General features: G+C 41.8%; 1 protein-coding gene across 9 annotated transcripts in view; it reads right to left on the bottom strand.

Moving 5' to 3' along the window:
• ENTREP2 (endosomal transmembrane epsin interactor 2) overlaps positions 1-26,715 on the bottom strand; it is a 564,821-nt gene that overhangs the window by 74,283 nt on the left and 463,823 nt on the right. For 6 of the 9 annotated variants that reach the window (XM_055098181.3, XM_055098174.2, XM_034938384.3 and 3 more), the window contains one exon: positions 5,349-5,483. The exons of the other annotated variants lie outside the window; for them this stretch is intronic. In XM_055098181.3, the coding sequence (XP_054954156.2) occupies positions 5,349-5,483 (135 nt within the window). The remainder of the gene's footprint in view (positions 1-5,348; positions 5,484-26,715) is intronic. 9 annotated transcript variants of the gene reach the window in all.

Genomic DNA, 26,715 nt, shown 5'->3' on the forward strand with positions numbered 1-26,715 from the left:
ATCCCTGCAGAAGATCCTTTCACTGCAGTCAAAGTCATCAGGCACAGCTTGGCTTGGATGACTTTTCGAGAGTAAGGATTATATTAAAAATGACTGCACCACTAATTATGAGAAAACTAAGATAATGTGGCACATGACTCTCAGAGGAAGAAGTATCTATAATTATGGGAAGGAAGAACAAAATCTTAATTATGCTAACTATTTAAATAGAGCATAATGCTTGAGATAGAATTTAAGGGTTAGGAATCTGCCTTAGTGCTTTGAAGTATCCATATACTTCAGAAAAGGGATCTGAAAAAGATATAAAATACACTGAAAACTCCACTGTAATTAACTAGCTAGAGACATCCATGGGTGCAAACTGTAACCAAGAAGAGAAGAAGGCTGCTGCAATCTCAGGGATAAAAACGAAGACACAAGGGCTCATGGAAAAAAAAGACAAAGACAGAAGGAGCTGAGGAGGGAGTTGCCAAGACTCAAGATCACATCGCAAGCAGAGGAAAAAGGTAATGCCTGCTGCAGAAAACAGCTAGGAAGAGAAGCTTTACAAAAACCGAACAGGGATGGGGCAGTGGCTCATGCCCATAATCCCAGCACTTTGGGAGGTCAAGGCAGCAGGATCACTTGAGCCCAGGAGTTCGAGACCAGCCTGGGCCAGTGAGATCCTATCTCTACAAACAATAAAAAATTAGCTGGGCATGGTGGCATATGCCTACAGTCCCAGCTACTTGGGAGGCTAAGGTGAGAGGATCTCTTGAGCCCAGGAGTTTTAGGCTGCAGTGAGCCGTGATCACGCCACTGCACTCAACCTGGGCAACAGAGTGAGACCCTGTCTCAAAAGAGTTTGTTAAGTCATTCATGCTACATTTCCAATGTGGGTAGAGTGCACGGGGCTCTGTTCATTGTAGTGACCCAGGCTGATGGCACTGCCACCACCTCTACTCTGCCAATTACTGTGCCAGTGGGAAAGAGAGCTCTGAAAGACCTCAAACCACATTTAAACATTCTGACTTGAAAGTGGTACATATAAGTTTTGCTTACATGGCCCCCAGCAATCATGAGGGGACAGGGAAGTACAATCTTACCATGTAAAAGGAAGTTGGAGAGCTAGACATGTTTTAAAACAGCATTAATGACCATCACATACCTAAAGGGGAGAAAGCATTTGGCTGACTTTCAGATTTTTCCCTATACAGATATTCAATGCAAAAGAGAATAACATATCATCTATAAACCCCTAAGAGAAAGCTTCCTCAAGAATTCTGCACCCAGGGGGAAAAATGATGTAGAACATTATTCCAGATTCTGCTGAGGATGGAGAAAGCTGGAAAGAACATTGCCCCACCATTACAACAACAACAAGAAGACATTGGGTTCTGCAAATTCCCAACTTAAGTTGAACCCATCAGACAGCTGAGGTCACAGGGCAGCAAATTCTAAGGAAAAGACAGAGTCTCCAAGGAGAGACATGAGCACTTACCTGGGGCGTATGCAGTCAGATACCAGCTCTAGTGGAAAAGGTGGACAAGATGGAAGATCACTGAGGTAAGGTAGCAGAGAGATGGAAGCAATGAGGAAGAGTCAAATGCAAATACTAGGAATTAAAAACAGGCACAGAGATGAAGAATGCCGACAGGGTCGGCAGTGGACTGGACACAGTTGAGGAAAAAATGACCAAGTGGGGTTTATCTTGGGAATGCAAGGCTGGCTTATCACTCAAAAGTCAGTGTTATTCACCATTTGAGTGGACTGAAGAAGATAATGTATAGGAACATCTAAGCAGATGTAGTAAAAGACTGATAAAATTCAGCAGCCATTCGTGGTATTAAAAACAAAACAAAACAAAACAAAAACCACTCTCAGCAAACTAGGAATAGGAGGGTACTTCTACAACCTGATAATAAACATCTACGAAAAACTTAGCGCTAACATTATACTTAATCCCTAAAAGCAGGAACAAGAGAAGGACATCTGTTCTCACCACATCTATTCAACACTGTACGGGGCAGTCTAGTCAGTGCAATAAAACAGGGAAAGGAAGTAAGAGGCATCCAGATTGCAATGTGTGCTGATTTATTTTAGGTGTCAACTTGACTGGATGAAGGATACTCGAGAACTGGCAAAGCATTATTTCTGGGTGTGTCTGTGAGGGTGTTTCTGGAGGAGATTGGTGTGTGAGTCTGTGGACTGAGTGGGGAAGATCCACCCTCAATGTTGGGGGGCACCATCTGATCGGCTGGGGACCTGGATAGAACAAAAAGGCAGAGGAAAAGTGAATTATTTTCTTTTGCTCTTCTGGGGCTGAGACACCCTTTCCTGCCCTTGGACATCAGAACTTCAGGCTCTCTGGCCTTTGGACCCTGGGACTCACACTGGTGCAACCACTCCCCGCAGGTTCTTGGCCTTCCTTGGACTGAGAGTTCCACCATTGGTTTCCCTGGTTCTGAGGCCTTTTGACTTGGACTGAGCCAAACTCCCAGCTTTCCAGGGTCTCCAGCTTGCAGATGGGACTGTCATAGGACTTCTTAGTCTCCATGGTCATGTGAGCAATTCTTTCAATAAACTCCCTCTCACCTATCTGTATCTGTCCTATTGGCTCTGTCTGGAGAATGGAAGACGTAAAATTGCCTCTCTTTGCATAGCACATGACTGTCTACATAAGAAAATCCAAAGAATCTGCAAAAGAGCTACCAGAACTGAGTTTAGTCAAGACCACAGGATACAAGATTGGTAAGAAAAATCAAATTTCTATGTGCTAGCAGTGAATAAGAGACCATTAAAAAATACCATTAGGATAGCACCAATAAATGTGGAATACTTTAAGCATAACTATTACAAAATATGTTAAGATCTATATACTGAAATTTACACAAGACTGATGAAAAAAAGAAACACTGAAGAAATGAAGTATGACTTAAATAAATGAAGAACTATATCATGAATATGTCAAGTCTCTTCAAAGTGACATGTGGACTCCATGCAATCTCAATTAAAATCCCAGCAGGATTCTAGTAGAAAATGCATAAGCGGATTCTAAAATTTATATGGAATTACAAAGGAAATGATAGCTAAGACAATTCTGAAAAGCAACAAAGTTGGACGACAGCAATAAACAGATACTCACTTCCAATAGTTCCTGGTCCTCTTGATCTCAGATGAAAGTCAGTCCCTGCCAAGGCTGTTGCTCCTTGCACAGGCCCTCAGGTGGGTGACAGGGGCAGGCTGCCTCTTCTCCTAGCACCTAAGCCACTGCTGCCACTTCCAGACCATTGGCCTCACACCTTAATCACAACTCCTGCCTCCTTTGAGCCTCCTGCCACCAGTTTTGATAGTTCCTATCTCTAAGTAGGCTTTGTACACAAATTCATGAAGGAGTTTAAAATCGTGTAGTCTTTCCTTTGCTTTCAACTCTTACCAGTGTCCTGGGCAATCTGAATACCCATGGGGATGTGCCATGCATTCAGCTAGGCTCCCAGCCTTCCCTGGAACTTCTTGACTCCAGTGGCCTTTACTCTATGCCGTTTTTGCCACCTCGTACCAAGGGCTTTTCTCACCAATGTACCAGAACAGTGAATAAGAGTGAGACTGCAAGGTCACCAGCTACCCCTAGACCTGAGACTGCATTCTTAGAGACAGTGTTGTTTTTTCACCAGCATTACCTTTCAAGCCACAGTCACTGCTGCAGGGGCTGGAGAGTCATGAAAACCGGGTCCTGCATCCCGTGAGTGAAGGCTTTCAAGGGGGACGCCAGGACCTTAGAGGAGCCGGTTGAACACCCCAACCAGCCAACTGAGGAACGGGAGGTAACGTGAGGCCCAAATGCATCCCCATACTCAAGAAAACATTCCCAGGTTGAAGAAGTGACTTAGCAGTTGTCAGAATGAGATCGCAGAGTGAGCAACAGCTGCCCGTGTCCCCTCCCAGGAGGACTGTGAAAGGCCACGGCAGACCTCAGGCACTGACCCAGGCAGGCTCCAGGATGTAGTGAGGTAGAATGTGGACGTAGGTAATGTAGGCAGCATGAAATACCTGGTCCCATGATGGGATGGGCCCTGGAGTGCTGCAGTTCTTGATTCCTCCAACCCCGCTGCATCTGTCACTCTGGTGAGCTGCTGGGACCATTCAACTTGGACCATTCCTCCGTGCAAAACATGACAGGTGCTGTGAGCCAGGCGTAGTCCTACCACGGAGATGAGCCGCATCCTCTCTCTCTGTACATCTTTGCTTGTCTACCAGCCGGAGACCACCCATGGAGGACTAATCACAGGCACTCAAGGTCAACACTTTCCTCCTCTCCCCAGATCTAAGGTGGCTCTCTGCAGTTTCCCATGCCCTGCATACTGCATTCCCTACACACATGCTAGAACCCCCTCCATACTGCAAACACAATTTTACCACCAACTAAGAGTTCCTTGGACTGTGCCACATCTTTTTATATTTATTTATCCATTTTTTTCTTTGGAGATGAAGCCTTGCTCTGTCACCAGGCTGGAGTGCAGTGGCACAATCTCGGCTCACTGCAACCTCTGTCTCCCAGGTTCAAATGATTCTCCTGCCTCAGCCTCCCAAGTAGCTGGGACTACAGGCGCCCACCACCACACCTGGCTAATTTTTGTATTTTTAGTAGAGAGGGGGTTTCACCATGTTGGCCAGACTGGTCTCGAACTCCTGACCTCAAGTGGTCCGCCTGCCTCAGCCTCCCAAAGTGCTGGGATTACAGGCGTGAGCCACTGCGCCCGGCTTGTGCCACATCTTTTTAAAAAGTTTTGGCACAGTTTTATTCAGGGGAAACAAAAGAATTGGGTTCACTCTTCTTATGTATTTTTAAGTAGCCAATTTTGCTTTTCAGAATAAAACACTTGGAAGAAAAAATAAAATAATATAAACAATTTTTCCAAATCACTTTTTTTTAAACATCAGATGCTACACATAAGAATAGACTCCCAGGGGAGATTGTCTGATTTTTTTTCCTCCAAATATCTTTTAAAAAGCAAAATAAATCCCCATTTGTTCCCTGATGGTGTAACAGCCAAAAATGTCAGAAAAGCCATAGAATGATCCCACCATCATTTGTAAAGACCTCTTTCAACCATTTGCATCCGAATTTGCAGATGTCAGAGGCAGGACAATGAAATGGCAAAAATGCAAAGTGAGATCCAGAAAGCAACACCTTCAAAATCAAAATATATAATCCTTTCAAATGTTCTCTGGAAAGATACTCCCTCTTGCACTGAACCTACCCCGGGAAGTTAAGAGCTGAAAGGAATCTATATGTTAATAAGGCTTCCTAAAACTGTCTGTAAGGCATGGAATGAAATGCATGCACAAGCAGCGCCCAGCGGGGTCACCTTCAAGGTCAGCCTCACAGCGTTGCAGTTCTCCTGCAGCGGGTTCAGCTTCAGCGTCTCCCCGAGGTTGCTGCAGCCGGACGACTGGTGCTGCAGCTCACAGCAGACACACACCTCCACACTGTCAAACTTAATCTAGACAGAGGAACACAGACAGACCTCACCGTTAACAGGCATTCGGCCCCCGAGGGTACGCGTGAGTGACACAGTTCAGAACACAGGAAAATGGCTCAGTTCAAAGGAGCCTGTTTCAGTGTGTTTAAGTAGTAAATCAAAAACAATTTCTATTGACCGAGGCCATCAGGAGGACTTCAAATTCCTAACTTAACAGCAATGTATAAAAAAAGCAAAAGTACATTTGAAGAAACTTAAGCTATACATTAGAGAAAATGGCAGGTGGATTGCAAAATGAGATAAAGGTAAATAAACTGAAAATCACTCATGCTGATGTATGCACGGAGATGTGCTATCATAGCTCTGTGCCTTGGCTCATTCTCCTTCCACAGTCAGAAATTTCCTGCCTCACTTCATTGCCTATCAAACTCCTGCTCATCCATCAAGACCCAACTCCAGCGCCACCCTCAAGGCCTTGTCTGGTTTTCCTGCCTCACTGCTACTGAAGACTGACTTTATCCAGCTACAGGTGCATCTTATCACCACAGTATTGACAATGGCAATAAGTTGTAGGTGTTCAATAAATGCTGAATGAATAAAAACGGCTTGGAAAATGGAAAACCATGGAAGAAAAAAAATGCATTTCAAGTATTTTAAAAAGCAGTGTTAGACGAAGAGAGAGTATGAGAGTCTCAGTGAGAGGGAAGAGAACAGAGTTACCAGTGCCTAGGAGAAAAGCAGCTTTAAAAAAGTAAAGTCCTAGCCAGGTGTGGTGGTACACCACCTGCATTTGCAGCTACTCGGCAGGCCAGGGCAGGAGGATTGCTTGAGCCTAGGAGTTTGAGACCAGCCTGGCTGGGTAACATACTGAGACTCTGTCTCAAAAATACGTAAATAAAAAATAATAAAGTCCTAGATGTAAAACTACTAAAAAAGAAAATCAGGCCAGGCGCGGTGGCTCACGCCTGTAATCCCAGCACTTTGGGAGGCTGAGGCGGGCAGATCACGAGGTTAGGAGTTCAAGACCAGTCTGACCAACACAGTGAAACCCCGTCTCTACTAAAAATACAAAAATTAGCTCGGCGTGGTGCTATGCACCTGTAATCCCAGCTACTCAAGAGGCTGAGGCAGGAGAATCGCTTGAACCCAGGATGCGGAGGTTGCAGTGAGCTGAGATCATGCCATTGCACTCCAGCCTGGATGACAGAGCAAGACTCCATCTCAAAAAAAAAAAAATCAATAAAATCTATGCAATTTTATTCAAAATAACACTGAACATGAAACAAGTTATTTTCCTTAGACTAAGAAGTGCCCTGCTTTCCAATAGATAATATGTTTACAGCAGCCAACTCGAAGTACAAATACTTTTCAGACAAATATTGGCCATTTATAACCATAACAAATAATTTTTCATTGCATGAATATTGCTGAGACTGAGGCCATACTTATAAAACCTCCAGGTATCAACGTGTCTGCCTCTCTTAAATACTGGGGGAGGGGTAATGCAGCATCCTCAGAGCCAAGAAATGTGCTGATATTCACCAGAGGAACTCAGCTTAGCTTAAGACTTAGCCTAAGACTTAGCCCCTGCCACCCCCTGCTCCATGTCAGGTGGGCTTTGCGAGTGGCTTTCAGCAGGAGAATATGGGTAGAGGTGACAGCTTGCAGCTTCTGAACTTAAGACCTCCACAGGCTTCATGTTTCTGCACCCTCTCCCTGGAACTTCCAATATACAGCAGGAAAAGAACAGATTCCAGGGAGCTGCCAGCTCTCCAGTCCCAGCAGGAGACCCGTGGAGCACCCCTGCAGAACTGTTCTGCCCTATGGTACATGCACACACAACATTACTAGGTAAGATCAAACCATTTTTCAAATAATTCAAACAAATTATACTCCCACCAATAGGGTGTGAATTCAGGCTAATCCACATCCTCACCAATGCTTGCTAATGTTGGACTTAGACATTTTTGTCCATGCAGTAACTAATATAATAGTATCTAATTTGGGGGTGGGTGGGTTTGTTTTCATCTTTCCTCATTTTCTTAACCGTTCATATTGTGAAACCTAACACACATACACAAAAAGTGCACAAAGCAAACATATTCAGTTCAATGATTTATCATTAAGCAAGCACCCACCGGCCCATGGCCATGTTCCTAAAAGGCCTTCCATGCCTCATTCCCTGTCATTCCTCCCCCTTGCTGCACCAAAAGCTCACCACATTCCTTACTTTTTAAATAATCACTTCTAGGCTTCCACCTTTATACATTTACCACTATAGTTTAGTTTCACCTGGTTTTCTAACTTGATACAAATAGAATCATACAATATTTTTAGTATTTGGCATCTTTCATTCAAAATTACAAGATTCATCTACCTTACTGCATATAAATATAGTTGATCATGTTCACTGTTGTATACTACATTGTGTGAATATGCTGCCATTTATATATCTATTCTCTTGTTACGGGACGTTTGGATTGTTGCTAATTTTTTTGCAATAAGATTAATGCTGTTTGATATTCTGTACTGGTCTGCTGGTACATACATGTGCATATTTCTTTTGGGTACAAAATACCTATTGAGCAGAGCTGCTGGGTCCCTGGGGATTTTCAGCTTTAGCAGAGAATACAAAGCCACTTTCCAAAGTGGCTGTACCAATTTACACACTCACCAGCACTGTTCGAGGGTCCCCATTACCCCACATCCTGGCTTGTGTTTGTTTTAGTCTTTTTGATTTTGGATAAGAAAGTACTGGAAGAGGTACTTCTTCCCTGAAATGAGGGACTAAGCCAAGAAAAAAAGAGAAGATGGGATCTAACACAGAAAAGAGATAGAGGAAGTTCTAAGAGAATGGGAAAAGGATGTCCTAGCGTGGTAAATATATAGACTGCTTATAGGCTGACTCGTTCAGACTGAAGCAGGAAACAGAGGCTCAATGGAAACGTCTCTAAGAAAATGAAGCTGACAGAACGCCTGATGGGTAGGACTGTATTCAGAGGAGATTTTCAGTTCTCCTGGGAAGTTTGAGAGTAAATTAGGAACAGAGACACTAAACAAATAATAAAGCAATTTTAACTCAGCATAAAAGACAAATCATATATAGTACATAGTTTTGTTATATATGCGGCTTGTAAATATTTTCTCAGTCTATAGTTTATCTTTTTATCCTCTCAAAAGGATCATTCATAGAGTAAACGTTTTAAATTTTGATGAAGTCCAACTTACATATTTTTGCTCCTACACTTTTGGTGTTGATCTAAGAACTCTGCCTAGCCCTAGATCTTTCTCCTATGTTTTTTCTAAATGTTTTATAATTTTATTTTTACATTTGATTGCATAACCCATTTTCAGTCACTTTTAGTGTAAGATATGAGACTTGGGATGAGGTTGACTATTTTTGCCTATAGATGTCCAATTGTTCCAACATTTGTTGAAAAATCTATCTTTTCTTTGCTTAATTCCTTTTGACTTTTGTCAAAAATTAGTCGGGCATATTTGTGTGTCTCTATCTGGATTCTCTCTTTGTTCCACTGATCTATCTTTCCACCAACCACCAAGTCTTGATTACTGTGGCTGTAAGTCTGGAAATCAAAAAATTAATTCCTCCCATTTAATTCTTATTTTTCAAAATTATTTGTCTCTCCATATACATTTTTTTTTTGAGACAGGTCTTGCTCTGTCACCCAGGCTGGAGTGCAGTGGCACCATCTCAGCTCACTGCAACCTCCGCCTCCTGGGTTCAAGCGATTCTCGTGGCTCAGCCTCCCAGATAGTTGGAATTACAGGCGCACGCCACCATGCCTAGCTAATTTTTGTATTTTTAGTAGAGACAAGGTTTTGCCATGTTGGCCAGGCTGGTCTCTAATTCCTGGCCTCAAGTGATCCTCTCACCTCAGACTTCCAAAGTGCTGGGTGTACAGGCGTGAGCCACCACACCTGGTCTCCATATACATTTTAGAATAAGACTGTCATTGTCTCCAAATAAGTGTTGCTGGGATTTTGATAGGGATTGAATCAAACCCAGTTTCTTTTTTTTTTTTGAGATGGAATTTTTGCTCTTGTTGCCCAGGCTGGTGTGCAATTGCGTGATCTCAGCTCACTGAAACTTCTGCCTTCTGGATTCAAGCAATTCTCCTGCCTCAGCCTCCTGAGTAGCTGGGATTACAGGTGCCCGCCGCCAGGCCCAGCTAATTTTTTTTGTATTTTTAGTAGAGATGGGGTTTCGCCATATTGGCCAGGCTGGTCTTGGACTCCTGACCTCAGGTGATCTGCCCGCCTTGGCCTCCTGAAGTGCTGGGATTACAGGTGTGAGCCACTGTGCCCGGCCCAAACCCACATATTAACTGGGGGGAAATGGACATATTTACTACATTGAATTTTCCAATTTATTTATTTCCTCATTGTTAAGTAGTTTTCAGTGTATGTTTTGTTAGATTTACACTTATGTATCTTTTTAAGCGATTTTTAATTTCAGAGTCCATATGCTATTAATATGCAGTATTACTGTTACTATACAGTTCACTATTAATACACAAGAAATACAATTGAATTTTGTATGTTTATCTTGTATCCTACAACTTTACTGAACTCACTTATTAATTCTAAGAGGCTTGTTTGTTCTGTTCGTTTTTTAAAGATTCTTTGGGATTTTCTACATAGATACTCATCCACAAACAGGGTTAGTTATATTTCTTCTTTTCTAGTCTGTATGCCTTTTATTTTATTTTCTTGCCATACTACATTGGCTTGAAATTACAGCATTATGTTCCATATTGAAAAAAATGGTACGAATGAGCATGCTTGCCTTGTTCCTGATCTTAGGGGAAAAGCATTCAGTCTCCATTAAGTGTGTCAGCTGTAGGTCTTTTGTAGATGCTCTTTTTCAAGTTGAGGACGTTCTTTATGCCTATTTTTCTAAGTTTCCTTTTTAGTTATGAAAAGGTGCTTGATTTTGTCAAATGCTTTTTCTCCATCAATTGATACAGCCATGCAGTTTCTCTTCTTTAGCCTGTTGATATGACAGAATAAATTGACTGATTTTTGAATATCAAACCAGTTTTGAATCCCTGGAATAAATCCCTCTTGGCAATGATGTATATAACTCCTTTCAGATATGTTGAATTTTATTCGTTATTATTTTGTTAAGGATTTTTGTATCTATATTACATTAATAAGGGATATTGGCCTGTAATTTTATTTTTCTATACTGTCTTTGTCTGGTTTTTGGTAGCATGGCAATATTACTTTCACAAAAATCAATTTGGAAATGTTCCTTCTATTTTTTCAGAGAAATTGTGTAGAAACGGTATTAATTCTATAAATGCTTAATCGAATTCTCCAGTGAAACCATCTGGACCTGGAGATTTTGTTTTTGGAAGTTTTAGAATTATAAATTCAATTTCCTTAATAATTATAGGGCTATTCAAATTCTCTACTTCATAGTGTACGAGTTGTGTTAGTTCGTGTTTTCCAAGAAATTGATCTACTTCATCTAAGTTGTGAAGTTCATTTGTGTAAAGCCATTCCTATTATTCCCTTATTATCCTTTTGATGTCTGCTGGGTCTGTAGTTATATCCCGGTTTCTTCCCAGACATTGGGAATTTGTGTCTTCTAACTTTTTTTCTTGCTAGAGTTTTGTCAATGTTGTTGATGTTGTCAAAGTATCAGCTCCTTTTTCATTGGTTTTTCTCCATTGGTTTTCTGTTGTCCATTTCATTGATTTCTGCTCTTTCATTTATGATTTCCTGCCACCTACTTGCTTTGGGTTGATTATGCTGCTCTTTATCTAGTTTCTTTTTTAAATTTTATTTTTAGTTGAGAAATAATTCTATATTACATATTTATGGGGTACAGTGTGATGTCTTAGTAATGTTTACATTGCAGAATGATTGAATCAAGCTAATTCACAAATCACCTCACATTTAAAAAAATTTTTTTATTTTACTTTAAGTTCTGGGATACAGGTGCAGAATGTACAGGTTTGTTACATAGGTATATATGTGCCATAGTGGTTTGCTGCACCCGTCAACCCATCATCTAGGTTTTAAGCCCTGCATGCATTAGGTATTTGTCCTAATGTTCTCCCTCCCCTTGCCCCCAACCCCTGACAGGCCCTGGTATGTGATATTCCCCTCCCTGTGTCCATGTGTTCTCACTGTTCTACTCCTACTTATGAGTGAGAACATGCAGTGTTTGGTTTTCTGTTCCTGTGTTAGTTTTCTGAGAATGATGGCTTCCAGCTTCATCTACGTCCCTGCAAAAGGCATGAACTTATTCTCTTTTATGGCTGCATAGTATTCCATGGTGTATATGTGCTACATTTTCTTTATCCAGTCTATCATTGATGGGCATTTGGGTTGGTTCCAAGTCTTTGCTATTGTAAATAGTGCTGCAATAAACATACATGTGCATGTGTCTTTGTGGTAGAATGATTTATAATCCTTTGGGTATACACCCAGTAATGGGATGGCTGGGTCAAATGGTATTTCTGGTTCTAGATCCTTGAGGAATTGCCACACTGTCTTCCACAATGGTTGAACTAATTTACACTCCCATCAACAGTATAAAACCGTTCCTAGGGCTGGGCACAGTGGCTCACGCCTATAATCCCGGTACTTTGGGAGGCCGAGGCAGGCGGATCACGAGGACAGGAGATCGAGACCATCCTGGCTAACACGGCGAAACCCCGTCTCTACTAAAAATACAAAAAATTAGCCAGGCGTTTTGGCAGGTGCCTGCAGTTCCAGCTACTGGGGAGGCTGAGACAGGAGAATGGCGTGAACCCGGGAGGCAGAGCTTGCAGTGAGCTGAGATCGCGCCACTGCACTCCAGCCTGTGTGACAGAGAGAGACTCTGTCTCAAAAACAACAACAACAACAAAATTGTTCCTGTTTCTCCACAGCCTCACCAGCATCTGTTGTTTCCTGCCTTTTTAATAATTGCCATTCTAACTGGCGTGAGATGGTATCTCATTGTGGTTTTTGATTTGCATTTCTCTAATGATCAGTGATGATGAGCTTTTTTTCATGTTTGTTGGCTGATATATTTATCTTTTTGTGGTGAAAACATTTAAAATCTACTCTTAAGCAATTTTGAAATATACGAGGCATTTTTTATTTTAGTCATCATTTTGTGAAATAGATCACTAAAACTTACTCCAATCTAACTGAAATTTTGTACCCTTTGATCTATATCCTCTTTGGCTTCAACTGTTTCCCTTTGCTGTGATCAACTGGACACGAGTCCAGCTCTCCTGAAACAGTTCACTCTCCCACGTCTCAAAAACATGCAAGGAATTATCTCATATGATCACATCTCTAGGCTAGGCATTAAGATTGAAGTAGCTATCATAAATGGCAAGACATTTTCCTCAGTCTGAAGGATCATCCGGGGAAAGGTAGGGGAGATCAGCTTGTCTGGAAAGCACGATTTATCAAATAAAATAACCCTTCAATGACCCCAGGGAATAGACATTGAAATAAATCTTTTCCATCAGTTATTTCACTGAGTTTGTGATTCTTAGGAAAATTCTGAAAACCTCCTGATTAGTTCCCCGACCTCGACATCTGGGTGTGCAGGCGGCTGACAGATTTATTTTTAGAGTACCCCTCAGTGTTCGGGTCATTGGGAACGACACCGCAGAGCTTTGCAAATGAGGCCACAGTAATTTTTCACAAATCTCTTTGGGGCACTTAACAGCTAGCCTGCCCCCCTTATTTATGGTCTATCAGCCTGTCTGGGAGTAGAAAGGGCTTATACAACAAAAAGAGGGGGATGCCCCCACGATTCTCTTACAGAAGTACAAATGGGATGGGTATGTGACCTTCAGATATTCTCAAAGGGAAGGCAGTGTGGGAAGGCTGAGCATGTAGGCAGAGCAGGGCAGAGGGCTGGGAAGAGGCTGGCATGTGTCAAGCCCGAGAACTTACAGGGGGCACACCAAGGCCAGTATCCTTGGATGTGAGGAGCCTGTTTCGAGGAGGAAGGAGGCGCAGCACGGGTGACAGAGTCAGACTACTCACAGTCCTAACTGCCATGGAGTGACCCAGGACAAGCCATGTGACCTCTCTGGGCTTCAGGTTCCCGGACCCCAGTGAGGATCAAATGAGATTAGACAGGTAAAAATGCAAAATGCCAACGCTATTTGCCAGTGTTATTGATATTGCTATTATTTACATTAAAGAATAGATTTGTAGAAACTAGACCCTAAGTTTTCTTCCCAAAGGTTCAAACAAAGCTACAAAAACTAGACCCTAATTTTTAAATTGTGGTAAAATACACACAACATAAAATTTACCATCTTCACCATTTGTCGGCATACAGTTCAGTGGCATTAAACATATTCACCTCGTTGTGCTACCATCACCACCATCCACCTCCACAACTTTTTCATCTTTCCAAACTGAAACTCTGTCCCCACTAAACAAATCCCCACTCCCTCTCCCACAGGCCCCCAACAACTCCCATTCTACTTTCTCTCTCTGTGGATTCACTACTCCAGGTACCTCCTGCAAGTGGAATCAGGCAGTATTTGTCCTTTTGTGGCTGGCCTATTTCACTCAGCATGTCTTCAAGGTTCATCCATGTGGTAGCACGTGTCGAGATTTCCTTCCTTTTTAAGGCTGAAGAATGTTCTATCAGATGCATCTACCATATTTTCTTGATAATTCATCTGTAGATGGACACCTGGGATGTTTTCAGCTCTTGGCTGCTGTGAATAATGCTGCTATGAACATGGGTGTGCACATATCTATTTGAGTCCCTGCTTTCAATTATTTGGGTAAATTCCCAGAAGGGGAATTGCTGGATCATGTGGCAATTCTCTGTTTAATGATTTAAGAAAATGTCATAATGTTTTCCACAGCAGCTGTGCCATTTTATGTTCCACCAAGAGTGTACAAGGCTTCCAACTTCTCTACATCCTCACCAACACTTATTTTCTGGGTTTTCAAAAAATCATAGTCATTGCAGTGGGTGTCAGGTGGTATCTCACTCTGGTTTCGAGTTGCACTTCCCTAACCATTAGTGATGTTGTGCACCTTTTCATGTGTTTACTGGCCATTTGTATATATTATTTGGAGAAATATCTATTCAAATCCTTTGCCTGTTTTCAAATTGGGTTGTTTGTGTTCTTGTTGAGCTGTAGGAGTTCTTTATAAATTCCGGATAGTAACCTCTTATCAACTATACGATTGGTAAATATTTTCACCCATGGAGCCTCTTCTGTTGATTGTGTTCTGTGACGAACAGAAGTCAATTCAACTTTTTGAATACTTGTAGGTTTCCATCACTTTCACAAAAACTGTCAGTAACCTGTTGATTTCTCCCTAACCCAGTAATTTTTGCTTCCTTTGTCTCAAGAATGAGCCACCTTAAGTCTTGCTGCAGAGGTAAGCATCTCACTTGCCTCACTCAGTCCTCGTCCTGCTTTCTGAGCAATGCCACTGTCCTGCAGCATCCCTGCTGGTGGCGGGAGAGGGTCCCCACAACACCAGCCCCAATGACACAGGACGACATAACTGCCTTTCTCTGGACTACTATAACAAATACCACAGACGGGGTGGCTTATAAACAGTAGAAATTTATTTCTCAGAGTTCTGGAGGCTGGGAAGCCCAGGATTAAAACACCAGCAGATTTGGTGTATGGTGACATCCTGGTTCACAGATGGATCACTGTGTCCTCACCTGGCAGAAGAGACAAGGCAGTTTTCTGGGACCTCTATTATAAAGGCACTAACCCACTCATGCGGGCTCCACCCACATGACCTAATCACCTCCCAAGGACCCCCCCTCCTAATACCATCACCATGGAGGTTAGAATTTCAACATAGAAATTCGGGGGGGGGACACAAACATTCAGACCACAGCAAAAACCCTTATGCTGGTGATGCTCAAGGCACTTAAAAGCACTGGTAAGACCCCAAAAACTCCAGTAATCACAGTGCAACATGGGTGGACCCTGATGACATTATGCTAAGTCAAAGAGGCCAGATACCACAGATCACACCCCGCATGATTCCATTCAACATCCAGAACAGAAAAACCCACAGGGACAGAAACCAGCTTAGCAGTTGTCTGGGACTCAGTCGGGGACAGGGGCCAAGCCGGGGTGGGACATAAAGGGTATGGTATGTCTTTTTAAGGTGTTGAAAATGCTCTAAAATTGACTGGGGTGGTGACGCACATTCGGTAAATATACTAAGAAAACACTGAATTTTACACTTTAAGTGGGTGAATTGTATGATATGTGAATTATATCACAATAAAGGTGTTTCAGAAAAAAATTACCACGTGATTACTAACTCATTTAGTTTGGATAGTTTTAATCCCTTCCGTGTTCTGCCTAAACGTTTTATATTCACACATTTGTCACCAACATCGACAGTTTGAGACCAATCAAACTACCTTCACCACTGCCTCCCCAGCGTAAACTCAGGGCCAACATAGACATGCTCCCTAGGTATGATGACACGGAGCCACTTTCCCGCGAGGGGTTCAAAGCTACTCGCCGAGCAGCTCCTGCAGCAGTGCCCTCAGCCAGCCCCTCCAGCTCTTCCTTCCTCCAGAGCATCAGAGACTGGGCACCTGTTTATTCCTGGAGAGATGCTAAATGCAGTCCCCGCCCGAGCTGGGGACAAAGACGGCCCATTATTTGGGGGGTTTCCCCTGTGCTACACACTAGGCGTGGAAACATTTGGACTGGCATTGTGTCCAGAATTGGTTCCCGCCCGTGGCTTCGTGGTCTCACCGACTTCAAGAATGAAACCGCAGACGTTCCCAGCGAGTGTTACAGCTCTTAAAAATGGCACGGACCCAAAGAGTGAGTGGAAGCAAGATTTATTACGAAGAGCAAGAGAACACAGCCTCTGAGCGGTTTGCCGCTGGCGACTGGGGGGGGGGGGGGGGGTGGCCAGCTTTTATTCCCTTATTTGTCCCCGCCCATGTTCTGTTTCTGTCCTATCAGAATGCCCTTTTCTCAATCCTCCCCCACGATTGGCTACTTTTAGAATCCTGCTGATTGGTGCATTTTACAGAGCACTGATTGGTGCATTTTACAAACCTAGCTATAGGGTGCTGATTGGTGCGTTTTACAATCCCCTGGTAAGTCAGAAAAGTTCTCCAAGTCCCCACTCCACTCAGGAAGTCCAGCTGGCTTCACCTCTCTCTTCCTTACTCCAGAGCACGAGGGACTGGCCACCTGTTTGTTCTGGAGAGGTGCTAAATCCCGTCCCTGCCAGGCCTGGGGACAAAGCCAGCTCATCACTAGAGGGTTTCCCTGTTCTGCACAATGGGCGTGGAATCATGTGGATGGGCGTGTCACTGAGGGATCCCCCCCAGCCTCCCCACTAGGTTGGGAATGCAGTCATCAGTGGGGGTCACCCCACCTTCCCTGCCAAGCTAGGGACACAAACCCCCACACTGGCCCCTCCTAGCCTGTAGCCCCCCTCTCCCGTGGGGGGCCTACAAATGCCGGGATTTCTGAGAACTGAGACTGCCTTTTGTGTCCCCTACAGCAGGGATGGCAAACACAGACCACACATCCCACCATTTCCCTCTTTTGCTTTCACCCTCCCCTCCCCCCACCCTGAGTCCAGATAACGACCTTAGAATCCTACTCAACACACTGTTCTGGGCACTTAATGCCAGGCAGAGGAAGCTGGCACACAACGTGAAACCTACTTGCCATCCCTGTCCTACCTATAAGTAGATAGGGCCAAAAATTAAGAGAAAATAAAATGCTTCCAACCAAATACATAAAGACATTGTAAAATGTTGATGCTTGCTAGGAGGGAATTAGCTGACTCCTTAAACATGTGTCATCTACTTTGAAATGATCGAGAAATGCTGGCAAATAAGGCAGCCTCAGAGTGCTCTCAAGCCTCTGCCCAGTGGCAGGGGAAGCAATTCTCTCTGTGCTTCTGCAGGAAGCGACAGCTGAGGTTTGAGGGAGGCGCCAGCACACCACAGATATCAGATTCCTCAGTAAACAGAACTCACATACACCCCTGGTGGGAGTGAAAATTAATACGAACAACTTCAGAAAACAAACACTTTGGCAGTATCTACCAAAGCTAAACATACCTATACCTATATACCTATAGGTATACCCTACATCCTATAACCTACAGACTTCCCCTCTGGTGTAACCAACAGATGGATGTTCATCCAAAGCAATACACGAGAATAGCCATGCCTGTGTATCCACAATAGCCTCACACTGGGAGGAGAGTGGGGAAAACAAAACTGCGAGGTACTCACACAATGGAAAATCGGAAACCAGAGCTACTTGCAACAAGATGAGTGAATCTAACCGACATGTTGAATGAAAAAAGCAAGAAATAAAAGGGTCAATTACATATGATTCTATTTATAAAGCTGAAAGCCAGGAAGAATTCTTTTGTGACATTAGAAGTTAGGATAGCAGGTGCCCATGGGGAGTGTGGTATGAGTGACTGGGAGAAGGAAGGGCGGGGCTCCCAGGGATGCTGGAGATGTTTTACTTGTGATCTAAGTGTTGGTTCCATGGGTTTGTTCACCTGTCAAGAGTTACTAGGTTCAGTACTTACAATGCGTGCTTTCTTCTCTGGCTATGTCTGAGCTAACACAGAGGATTAATTTTAAAAAAATACACAAATCGGTCTGGTCGTGGTGGCTCATGCCTGTAATCCCAGCACTTTGGGAGGCCAAGGTGGGCAGACTGCCTGATGTCAGGAGTTGGAGACCAGCCTGGCTAACATAGTGAAACCCCGTCTCTACTAAAAATACAAAAATTAGCTGGGTGTGGTGGTGGGCACCTGTAATCCCAGCTACTTGGGAGGCTAAGACAGGGATATCACTTCAACCCGGGAGTCAGAGGTTGCTGTGGGCCGGTATCACCCCACTGCACTCCAGCCTGGGCAACAGGGAGAGACTCCGTCTCCAAACAAAAACAAAAACAAATAAAAAATACACAGTAGTCCAGGGGAGAGTCTGTTGCTTATGACTGAGTGGACCTCAAGGCCTGCCTCAGTTTCCCACAGAGAGAGAAGGACCATGGTCACGAGGAGACCTTCCAGGGATGGTGGAAGCAAAAGAGAAAGTTGCATTTTGATTTTGGTTCCTCCGCCTGGAAAGTGCGGGTCTCACACAGGGAAAAGGTGGGCTTCTTCCAAGACTCAGCCTGAGCATCTTCCTCTGCTCTCGGGGACTGAGTTTCCCTCTTCCTGTGAGTCTCTCTGTGCCCTGGTACCCCTGCAGGGTCACTCTACCCAGCTGTCACCCCCTCAGAGCACAAACTGCTCCCTGGCATCGGGTGGCTGCTCACAACTGACTCTGAAATTAGTGGAAGGACGTAAAAGTAAAAAGCTGGATGCAAAAGTGTCACCTGGGTTAATTCAACTGGATTGTAAAGGTTTCAAGAAGGTTTTGTATAATGCTTTTTACTTTCTGCATTTTAAGATGCTTTGACATCTTGGGGTCTACTAATCCAGGAGAGACTGCCCCTCCCAGGGCTAGCTAATTCCTTCAGATAATAAGAAACTCACCTGCAAGCCCACTTTTCCTATGCAGACCAACCAATCCACAGCCCACACCTCGAACCATGCCCTTCATTTAACTCTCACAACTAAGCCACTATTTCCCCTGCCCTAAATCATCCCAGGGCCAGGTAAGGTACTAGACAACTGGGGGCTACTCCTACGGCCAACAGGTCAAACCAGCCAATTCTCACCTGGGTCAAATGTGCCTGCACATTCTTCCCCACAAAAACCACAATAAAGGATCTGGCCCATGCTGTCCCGTAGATCAGGGGTCCCCAAGCCCTGGGCCACTGACCAGTACTGGTCCTTGACCTGTTAGGAACTGGGTCTCACAGCAGGAGGCAAGCGGTGGGTGAGCATTACTGCCTGAGCTCCGCCTCCTGTCAGATCAGCAGCAGCATTATATTCTCATAGGAGTGTGATTCCTACTGTGAACTGTGCATGTAAGGGATCTAGGTTGCACGCTCCTTATGAGAATCTAATGCCTGATGATCTGAGGTGGAACAGTTTCATCTGAAACCATCCCTGACCTGGACCCTCCCCCAGTTCATGGAAAAATTGTCTTCCACAAAACTGGTCCATGGTGCCAATACGGTAGGGGACCGCTGCCCTAGATCCCTCTGAGCTTCTCTGTGTGGTCTTGCCTGGGTAGCACAGCCCTTCCTCTTGGAAACTGCGAGTAATAAACTCTTCTTTCAAAGCAGTGGTCTCTGTGTCTGGCATCCCACCATAATGGACTACAACAAATCCCAGGTACCTTTTAAGATAGGCTTGCAACTTAAAGATGATACAGCCTTCTCTAACTATCTCTTATCCCAATTCATCTCTTTCCTATGTATATTTTCAATAGACACCTGTGCTTCAAATGCATTAAGATACGTCCCAGAATGCAATCCATGGGTGTGAACTGTGCAGGTACCACATGTTACTCCTAACACTTAGGATCAGATGATTAATAGAAGGGGATTTCTGTAAAATATGCAGTTATTCAGGTTACTACATAATAATGGAAAGAGTAAAAAATCAAATTATTTCTTCAGTCTTTTACTACGAAGATTTCTGCATTTTGTTTTTGCTACTGCTATAAATGAGGGAGGCCTCATTTGTCCTATAGTAAAATGATGAAAATCTGCCCATCATCCCCTCTATGATGAAGCCAGTGGAGAGTCATGGTGTTCTGTGACTGTGGTGCTGTGTGGCAGAGTGCACCCAACCACCTCTCAGACACACTCGATGTGTGCCCTGCAGCCCTGAGGCTGCTCCACAAGCCCCTCCCAGCATGACCCAGCCCCTGTTCCAGTGACTTCAGATCTATGTCTCACTTCACTTCAGAATTCTTTAGGACAAATCGTTCTCAGAATATGGGAAATTACTTTCTCTTGTCTGATTGCCCTGGCTAGGACTTCAGTAGTATGTTGAAGAGGAGTGGTCAGAGTGGGCATCCTTGTCTTGTTCCAGTTCTCAGAGGGGATGCTTTGAACTTTTCCCCATTCGGTATTATATTGGCTGTGGGTTTGTCATAGACGGCTTTTATTACAGTGAGATATGTCCTTTGTATCCCAATTTTGCCGAGAGTTTTAATCATAAAGGGATGCTGGATTTTGTTGAATGCTTCTTCTGCATCTGTTGAGATGATCATGTGATTTTTGTATTTCATTCTGTTTTTGTGGTGTGTCACATTTATTGACTTGCATATGTTAAACCATTTCTGCATCCCTGGTATGAAACCCACTTGATCATGGTGGATTATCTTTTGATATGTTGTTGGATTTGGTTAGCTAATATATTGTTAAGGATTTAGCATCTATGTTCATCAAGAATGTAGGTCTGTAGTTTTCTTTTTCAGTTATGTCCTTTCCTGGTTTTGGTATTAGGGTGATGCTGGCTTCACAGAATGAATTAGGGAGGGTCTCTTCTTTCTCTATCTTGTGGAACAGTTTCAAAAGGATTGGTACCAATTCCTTTTCGAATATCTGGTAGAATTCTGCTGTGAATCCGTCTGGTCCTGGACTTTTTTTTGTTGGTAATTTTTAAATTGTCATTTCAATCTTACTGCTGGTTACTGGTCTATTCAGGGTATCTAATTCTTCCTGCCTTACGCTAGGAGGGTTGTATTTTTCCAGGAATTTATCCGCCTATTCTAGGTTTTCTAGTTTATGTGTGTAAAGTTATTCACAGTAGCCTTGAATGATCTTTTGTGTTTCAGTGGTGACAGTTGTAATACCTCTCGTTTCATTTCTTAATGAGCTTATTGGGTTTTCTCTCTTGTTTTCTTGGTTAATCTTGCTAACGGTCTATCAATTTTACTTATCTTTTCAAAGAACCAGCTTTTTGTTTCATTTATCTTTTGTATTTTTTTGTTTCAATTTCATTTAGTTCTGCTCTCATCTTGGTTATTTCCTTTCTTTTGCTGGGTTTGTTATTTCCTTTCTTTTGCTGGTTCTTGTTTCTCTAGTTCCTTCAGATGTGACCCTAGAGTGTCAGTTTGTGCTCTTTCAGTCTGTTTGATGCAGGCGTTTAGGGCTATGAACTTGCCTCTTAGCACCGCCTTTGCTGTATCCCAGAGGTTTTGACAGTTTCTGTCATTATTGTCTTTCAGTTCGAAGAATTTTTTAATTTCCATCTTGATTTCATTTTTGACCCAATGCTCATTCAGGAGCAAGTTATTCTGTGCAGAAGCTCTTTAGTTTAATTAGATCCCATTTGTCAATTTTGGCTTCTGTTGCCATTGCTTTTGGTGTTTTAGACGTGAAGTCCTGGCCCATGCCTATGTCCTGAATAGTATTGTCTAGGTTTTCTTCTAGGGATTTATGGTTTTAGGTCTAACGTTGAAGTCTTTAATCCATCTTGAATTAAATTTTGTATAAGGTGTAAGGAAGGGATCCAGTTTCAGCTTTCTACATATGGCTAGACAGTTTACCCTGCACCATTTATTAAATAGGGAATCCTTTCCCCATTTCTTGTTTTTGTCAGGTTTGTCAAAGATCAGATGGTTGTAGATGTGTGGTATTATTTCTGAGGGCTCTGTTCTGTTCCGTTGGTCTACATCTCTGTTTTGGTACCAGTACCATGCTGTTTTGGTTACTGTAGCCTTGTAGTATAGTTTGAAGTCAGGTAGTGTGATGCCTCCAGCTTTGTTCTTTTGGCTTAGGATTGACTTGGCAATGCGGGCTCTTTTTTGGTTCCATATGAACTTTAAAGTAGTTTTTTCCAATTCTGTGAAGAAAGTCATTGGTAGCTTGATGGGGATGGCATTGAATCTATAAATTACCTTGGGCAGTATGTCCATTTTCACGATATTGATTCTTCTTATCCATGAGCATGGAATGTTCTTCCATTTGTTTGTATCCTCTTTTATTTCTTTGACAAGTGGTTTGTAGTTCTCCTTGAAGAGGTCCTTCACATCCCTTGTAAGTTGGATTCCTAGGTATTTTATTCTCTTTGAAGCAATTGTGAATGGGAGTTCACTCATGATTTGGCTCTCTGCTTGTCTGTTATTGGTGTATTAGAATGCTTGTATTTTTGCACATTGATTTTGTATCCTGAGACTTTGCTGAATTTGCTTATCAGCTTAAGGAGATTTTTGGCTGAGATGATGGGGTTTTCTAGATATACTATCACAGCAAAAGAAACTACCATCAGAGTGAACAGGCAACCTACAGAATGGGAGAAAATTTTTGCAATCTACTCATATGACAAAGGGCTAATATCCAGAATCTACAAAGAACTCAAACAAATTTACAAGAAAAAAACAAACAACCCTATCTAAAAGTGGGCGAGGATATGAACAGACACTTCTCAAAAGAAGACATTTTTGCAGCCAACAGACACATGAAAAAATGCTCAACATCACTGGCCATCAGAGAAATGCAAATCAAAACCACAATGAGATACCATCTCATGCCAGTTAGAATGGTGATCATTAAAAATTCAGGAAACAATAGGTGCTGGAGAGGATGTGGAGAAATAGGAACACTTTTACACTGTTGGTGGGACTGTAAACTAGTTGAACCATTGTGGAAGACAGTGTGGCAATTCCTCAAGGATCTAGAACTAGAAATACCATTTGACCCAGCCATCCCATTACTGGGTATATACCCAAAGGATTATAAATCATGCTGCTAGAAAGACACATGCACACATATGTTTACTGTGGCACTATTCACAATAGCAAAGGCTTGGAACCAACCCAAATGTCCAACAATGATAGATTGGATTAAGAAAATGTGGCACATATACACCATGCAATACTATGCAGCCATAAAAAAGGATGAATTCATGTCCTTTGCAGGGACATGGATGAAGCTGGAAACCATCATTCTCAGCAAACTATTGCAAGGACAAAAAAACAAACACCGCATGTTCTCACACATAGGTAGGAACTGAACAATGAGAACACTTGGACACAGGAAGGGGAATATCACACACCACGGCCTGTTGTGGGGTGGGAGGAGGGGGCAGGGATAGCATTAGGAGATATACCTAATGTAAATGACGAGTTAATGGGTGCAGCACACCAACATGGCACATGTATACATATGTAACAAACCAGCACGTTGTGCACATGTACCCTAGAACCTAAAGTATAATGATAAAAAAAATGTAAAAAAAAAAGGAGCAAGTTATTTAATTTCCATGTATTTGCATGGTTTTGAAGATTCCTTTTGGAGTTGATTTCCAGTTTTATTGTACTGTGGTCTAAGTGCTTGATACAATTTTAATTTTCTTAAATTTATTGAGGCTCGTTTTATGGCCTATCGTTGGGCTATCTTGGAGAAAGTTCCACTTGCTGTTGAATAGAATGTGTATTCTGTGGTTCTTGGATGAAATGCTCTGCATATATTTGTTAAGTCCATTTGTTCCAAGGTATAGTTCAAATCCATTGTTTCTTTGTTGACTTTTTGTCTTGATGACCTTGTCTTGTGCTGTCAGTAGAGTACTGAAGTCCCTCACGATTATTGTGTTGCTGTCTATCTCATTTCTTTGGTCTGTTAGTAATTGTTTTATGAATTTTGGAGCTCCAGTGTTAGGTGCATATATGTTTAGGACTGTGATATTTTCCCGTTGGACAAGGCCTTTTATCATTCGTGATGATTAATACCAAGTGTCCACTTGATTCAACTGAAGGATACAAAGTATTGATCCTGAGTGTGTCTGTGAGGGTGTTGCCAAAGGAGATTAGCATTTGAGTCAGTGGGCTGGGAAAGGCAGACCCACCCTCAACCTGGGTGGGAACACTCTAATCAGCTGCCAGTGCAGATAGAATATAAGCAGGCAGAAAAATGTGAAAAGGAGAGACTGGCCTAGCCTCCCAGCCTACATCTTTCTCCCATGCTGGATGCTTCCTGCCCTCAAACATCAGACTCCAAGTTCTTCAGTTTTGGAACTTGGACTGGCTCTCCTTGCTCCTCAGCCTGCAGACAGCCTATTGTGAGACCTTGTAATAATGTGAATTAATAATAAACGCAAATATATATATATAAAATATATATATAATATATATATAAAATATATATATAATATATATATAAAATATATATTATATATTATATATAATATATATTATATATTATATATAATATATATTATATATTATATATAATATATATTATATATTATATATAATATATATTATATATTATATATAATATATATTATATATAATATATAATATATATTATATATAATATATATTATATAATATATATTATATATAATAGATATAAAAAATATATATAATATATATAAAATATATAAAATATATATAATATATATATAAAATATATATAATATATATATAAAATATATATATAAAATATATATAATATATATATAAAATATATATATATTCCATTAGTTCTGTCCCTCTAGAGAACCTAGACTAACACACCATTATATAAATGGTTTATATATAATAGATATAAAATGTATATAATATATATAAAATATATAAAATATATATAATATATATATAAAATATATAAAATATATATAATATATATATAAAATATATATATATTCCATTAGTTCTGTCCCTCTAGAGAACCTAGACTAACACACCATTATATAAATGTCCCACTTTGTCTCTTTTAACTGCTGTTGCTTTAAAGTTTGTTTTGTCTGATATAAGAATAGCTACCCCTGCTCCCTTTTGGTGTCAATTTGCGTGAAATGCCTTTTTCCACCTCTTTAAGTTTATGTGAGTCCTTATGTGTTGGGTGAGTCTCCTGAAGGCAGCAGATGGTTGTTGAGTTCTGATGCTCCTGAAGCATGGAGTTCTGAGTTTCCTGAGGGCAGCAGTGGGTTGGTGAGTTCTTATCTATTCTGTGGTTCTGTATCTTTTAAGGGGAGCATTTAGGCTATTTACATTCAATGTTAGTATTGAGATGTGAGGTACCATTGCATTCATTGTGCTATTTGTTGCCTGAGTACTTTGGTTTTTTCGTTTTTGCTTTTTAACTTGTATTTTTGTTTTATAGGTCCTGTGTGATTTATGCTTTAAAGAGGTTCTGTTTTGATGTGTTTCCAAGATTTGTTTCAAGATTTAGAGCTCCTTTTAGCAGTTCTTGTAATGGTGGCTTGGCAGTGGCGAATTCTCTCAGCATTTGTTTGTCTGAAAAAGATGGTATCTTTCCTTCATATATGATGCTTAGTTTCACTGGATACAAAATTCTTGGCTGATAATTGTTTTGTTTCAAGAGGCTGAAGATAGGGCCCTGATCCGTTTTAGCTTGTAGGGTTTCTGCTGAGAAATCTGCTGTTAATCTGATAGGTTTTCATTTATAGGTTACCTAGTGCCTCTGTGTCACAGCTCTTAAGATTCTTTCCTTTGTCTAACTTTGGATAACCTGACGACAATGTGCCTAGGTGATGATCTTTTTGTGATGGATTTCCCAGGTGTTCTTTGTGTTTCTTGTACTTGGATATCTAGGTCTCTAGCAAGGCTGGGGAAAATTTTCTCTACTATTCCCCCAAATATGTTTTCCAAGCTTTTAGAATTCTCTTCTTTCTCAGGGACACTGATCATTCTTAGGGTTGGTCATTTTGTTATACCCGAGCGAGTTCCATGGTTTGCAAACATTTAAAAATGAACTTATGTTTCTAAACATTCTGTAGCTTTCTTCTTCCTATTGACTCATTAGCAATATTTGTTTTTTCCTGATTATAAAAGTAACAAATACTCAATGTAGACATTTTATAAAACATACAAGAGTATAAAGATGTAAATTAAAATCATCCATAATAAAAATGGCTTAATACTGTTAACCATTGTTTAAAAAAAAGAAAAGAAAAGAAAAGAAAAACACCACACTTTGAGACAAATTAAGAGTCCTTTATTTAAGCCGGCGGCCAAGAGAGGGCTTGACGCTCCAAAATTCTCTCGGCCCCAAAGAAGGGGCTAGATTTAACTTTTATATCTTGGTTTAGGAAGGGGGGGGTCTAGTTAAAACAATTTTACAGAAGTAAAGTAGGCAAAAGTTAAAAGGATAAATGGTTACAGGCAAGTAAACAGTTCTAGGTGCAGGGGCTTTAAGACAATTACAAGGTGATAGGCCCGGGGCTTGGGGCGTTATCAATCAGAGGAATTCCTGGGAATTGTGGATACAGCTTGCCACAGTATCTTATCAGTTAATTGCATTCTTGGATGTGCTGGGAGTCAGCTTGCACAAGTTAAGTCCTTGAGGAAGGGGCTGCCAGTGAAAGAGCCAAGATAGAATCTGTCTGGTTCTCT

Source organism: Pan paniscus, chromosome 16, assembly GCF_029289425.2.
Source record: "Pan paniscus chromosome 16, NHGRI_mPanPan1-v2.0_pri, whole genome shotgun sequence".
In the NCBI taxonomy this organism is placed as follows: domain Eukaryota; kingdom Metazoa; phylum Chordata; class Mammalia; order Primates; family Hominidae; genus Pan; species Pan paniscus.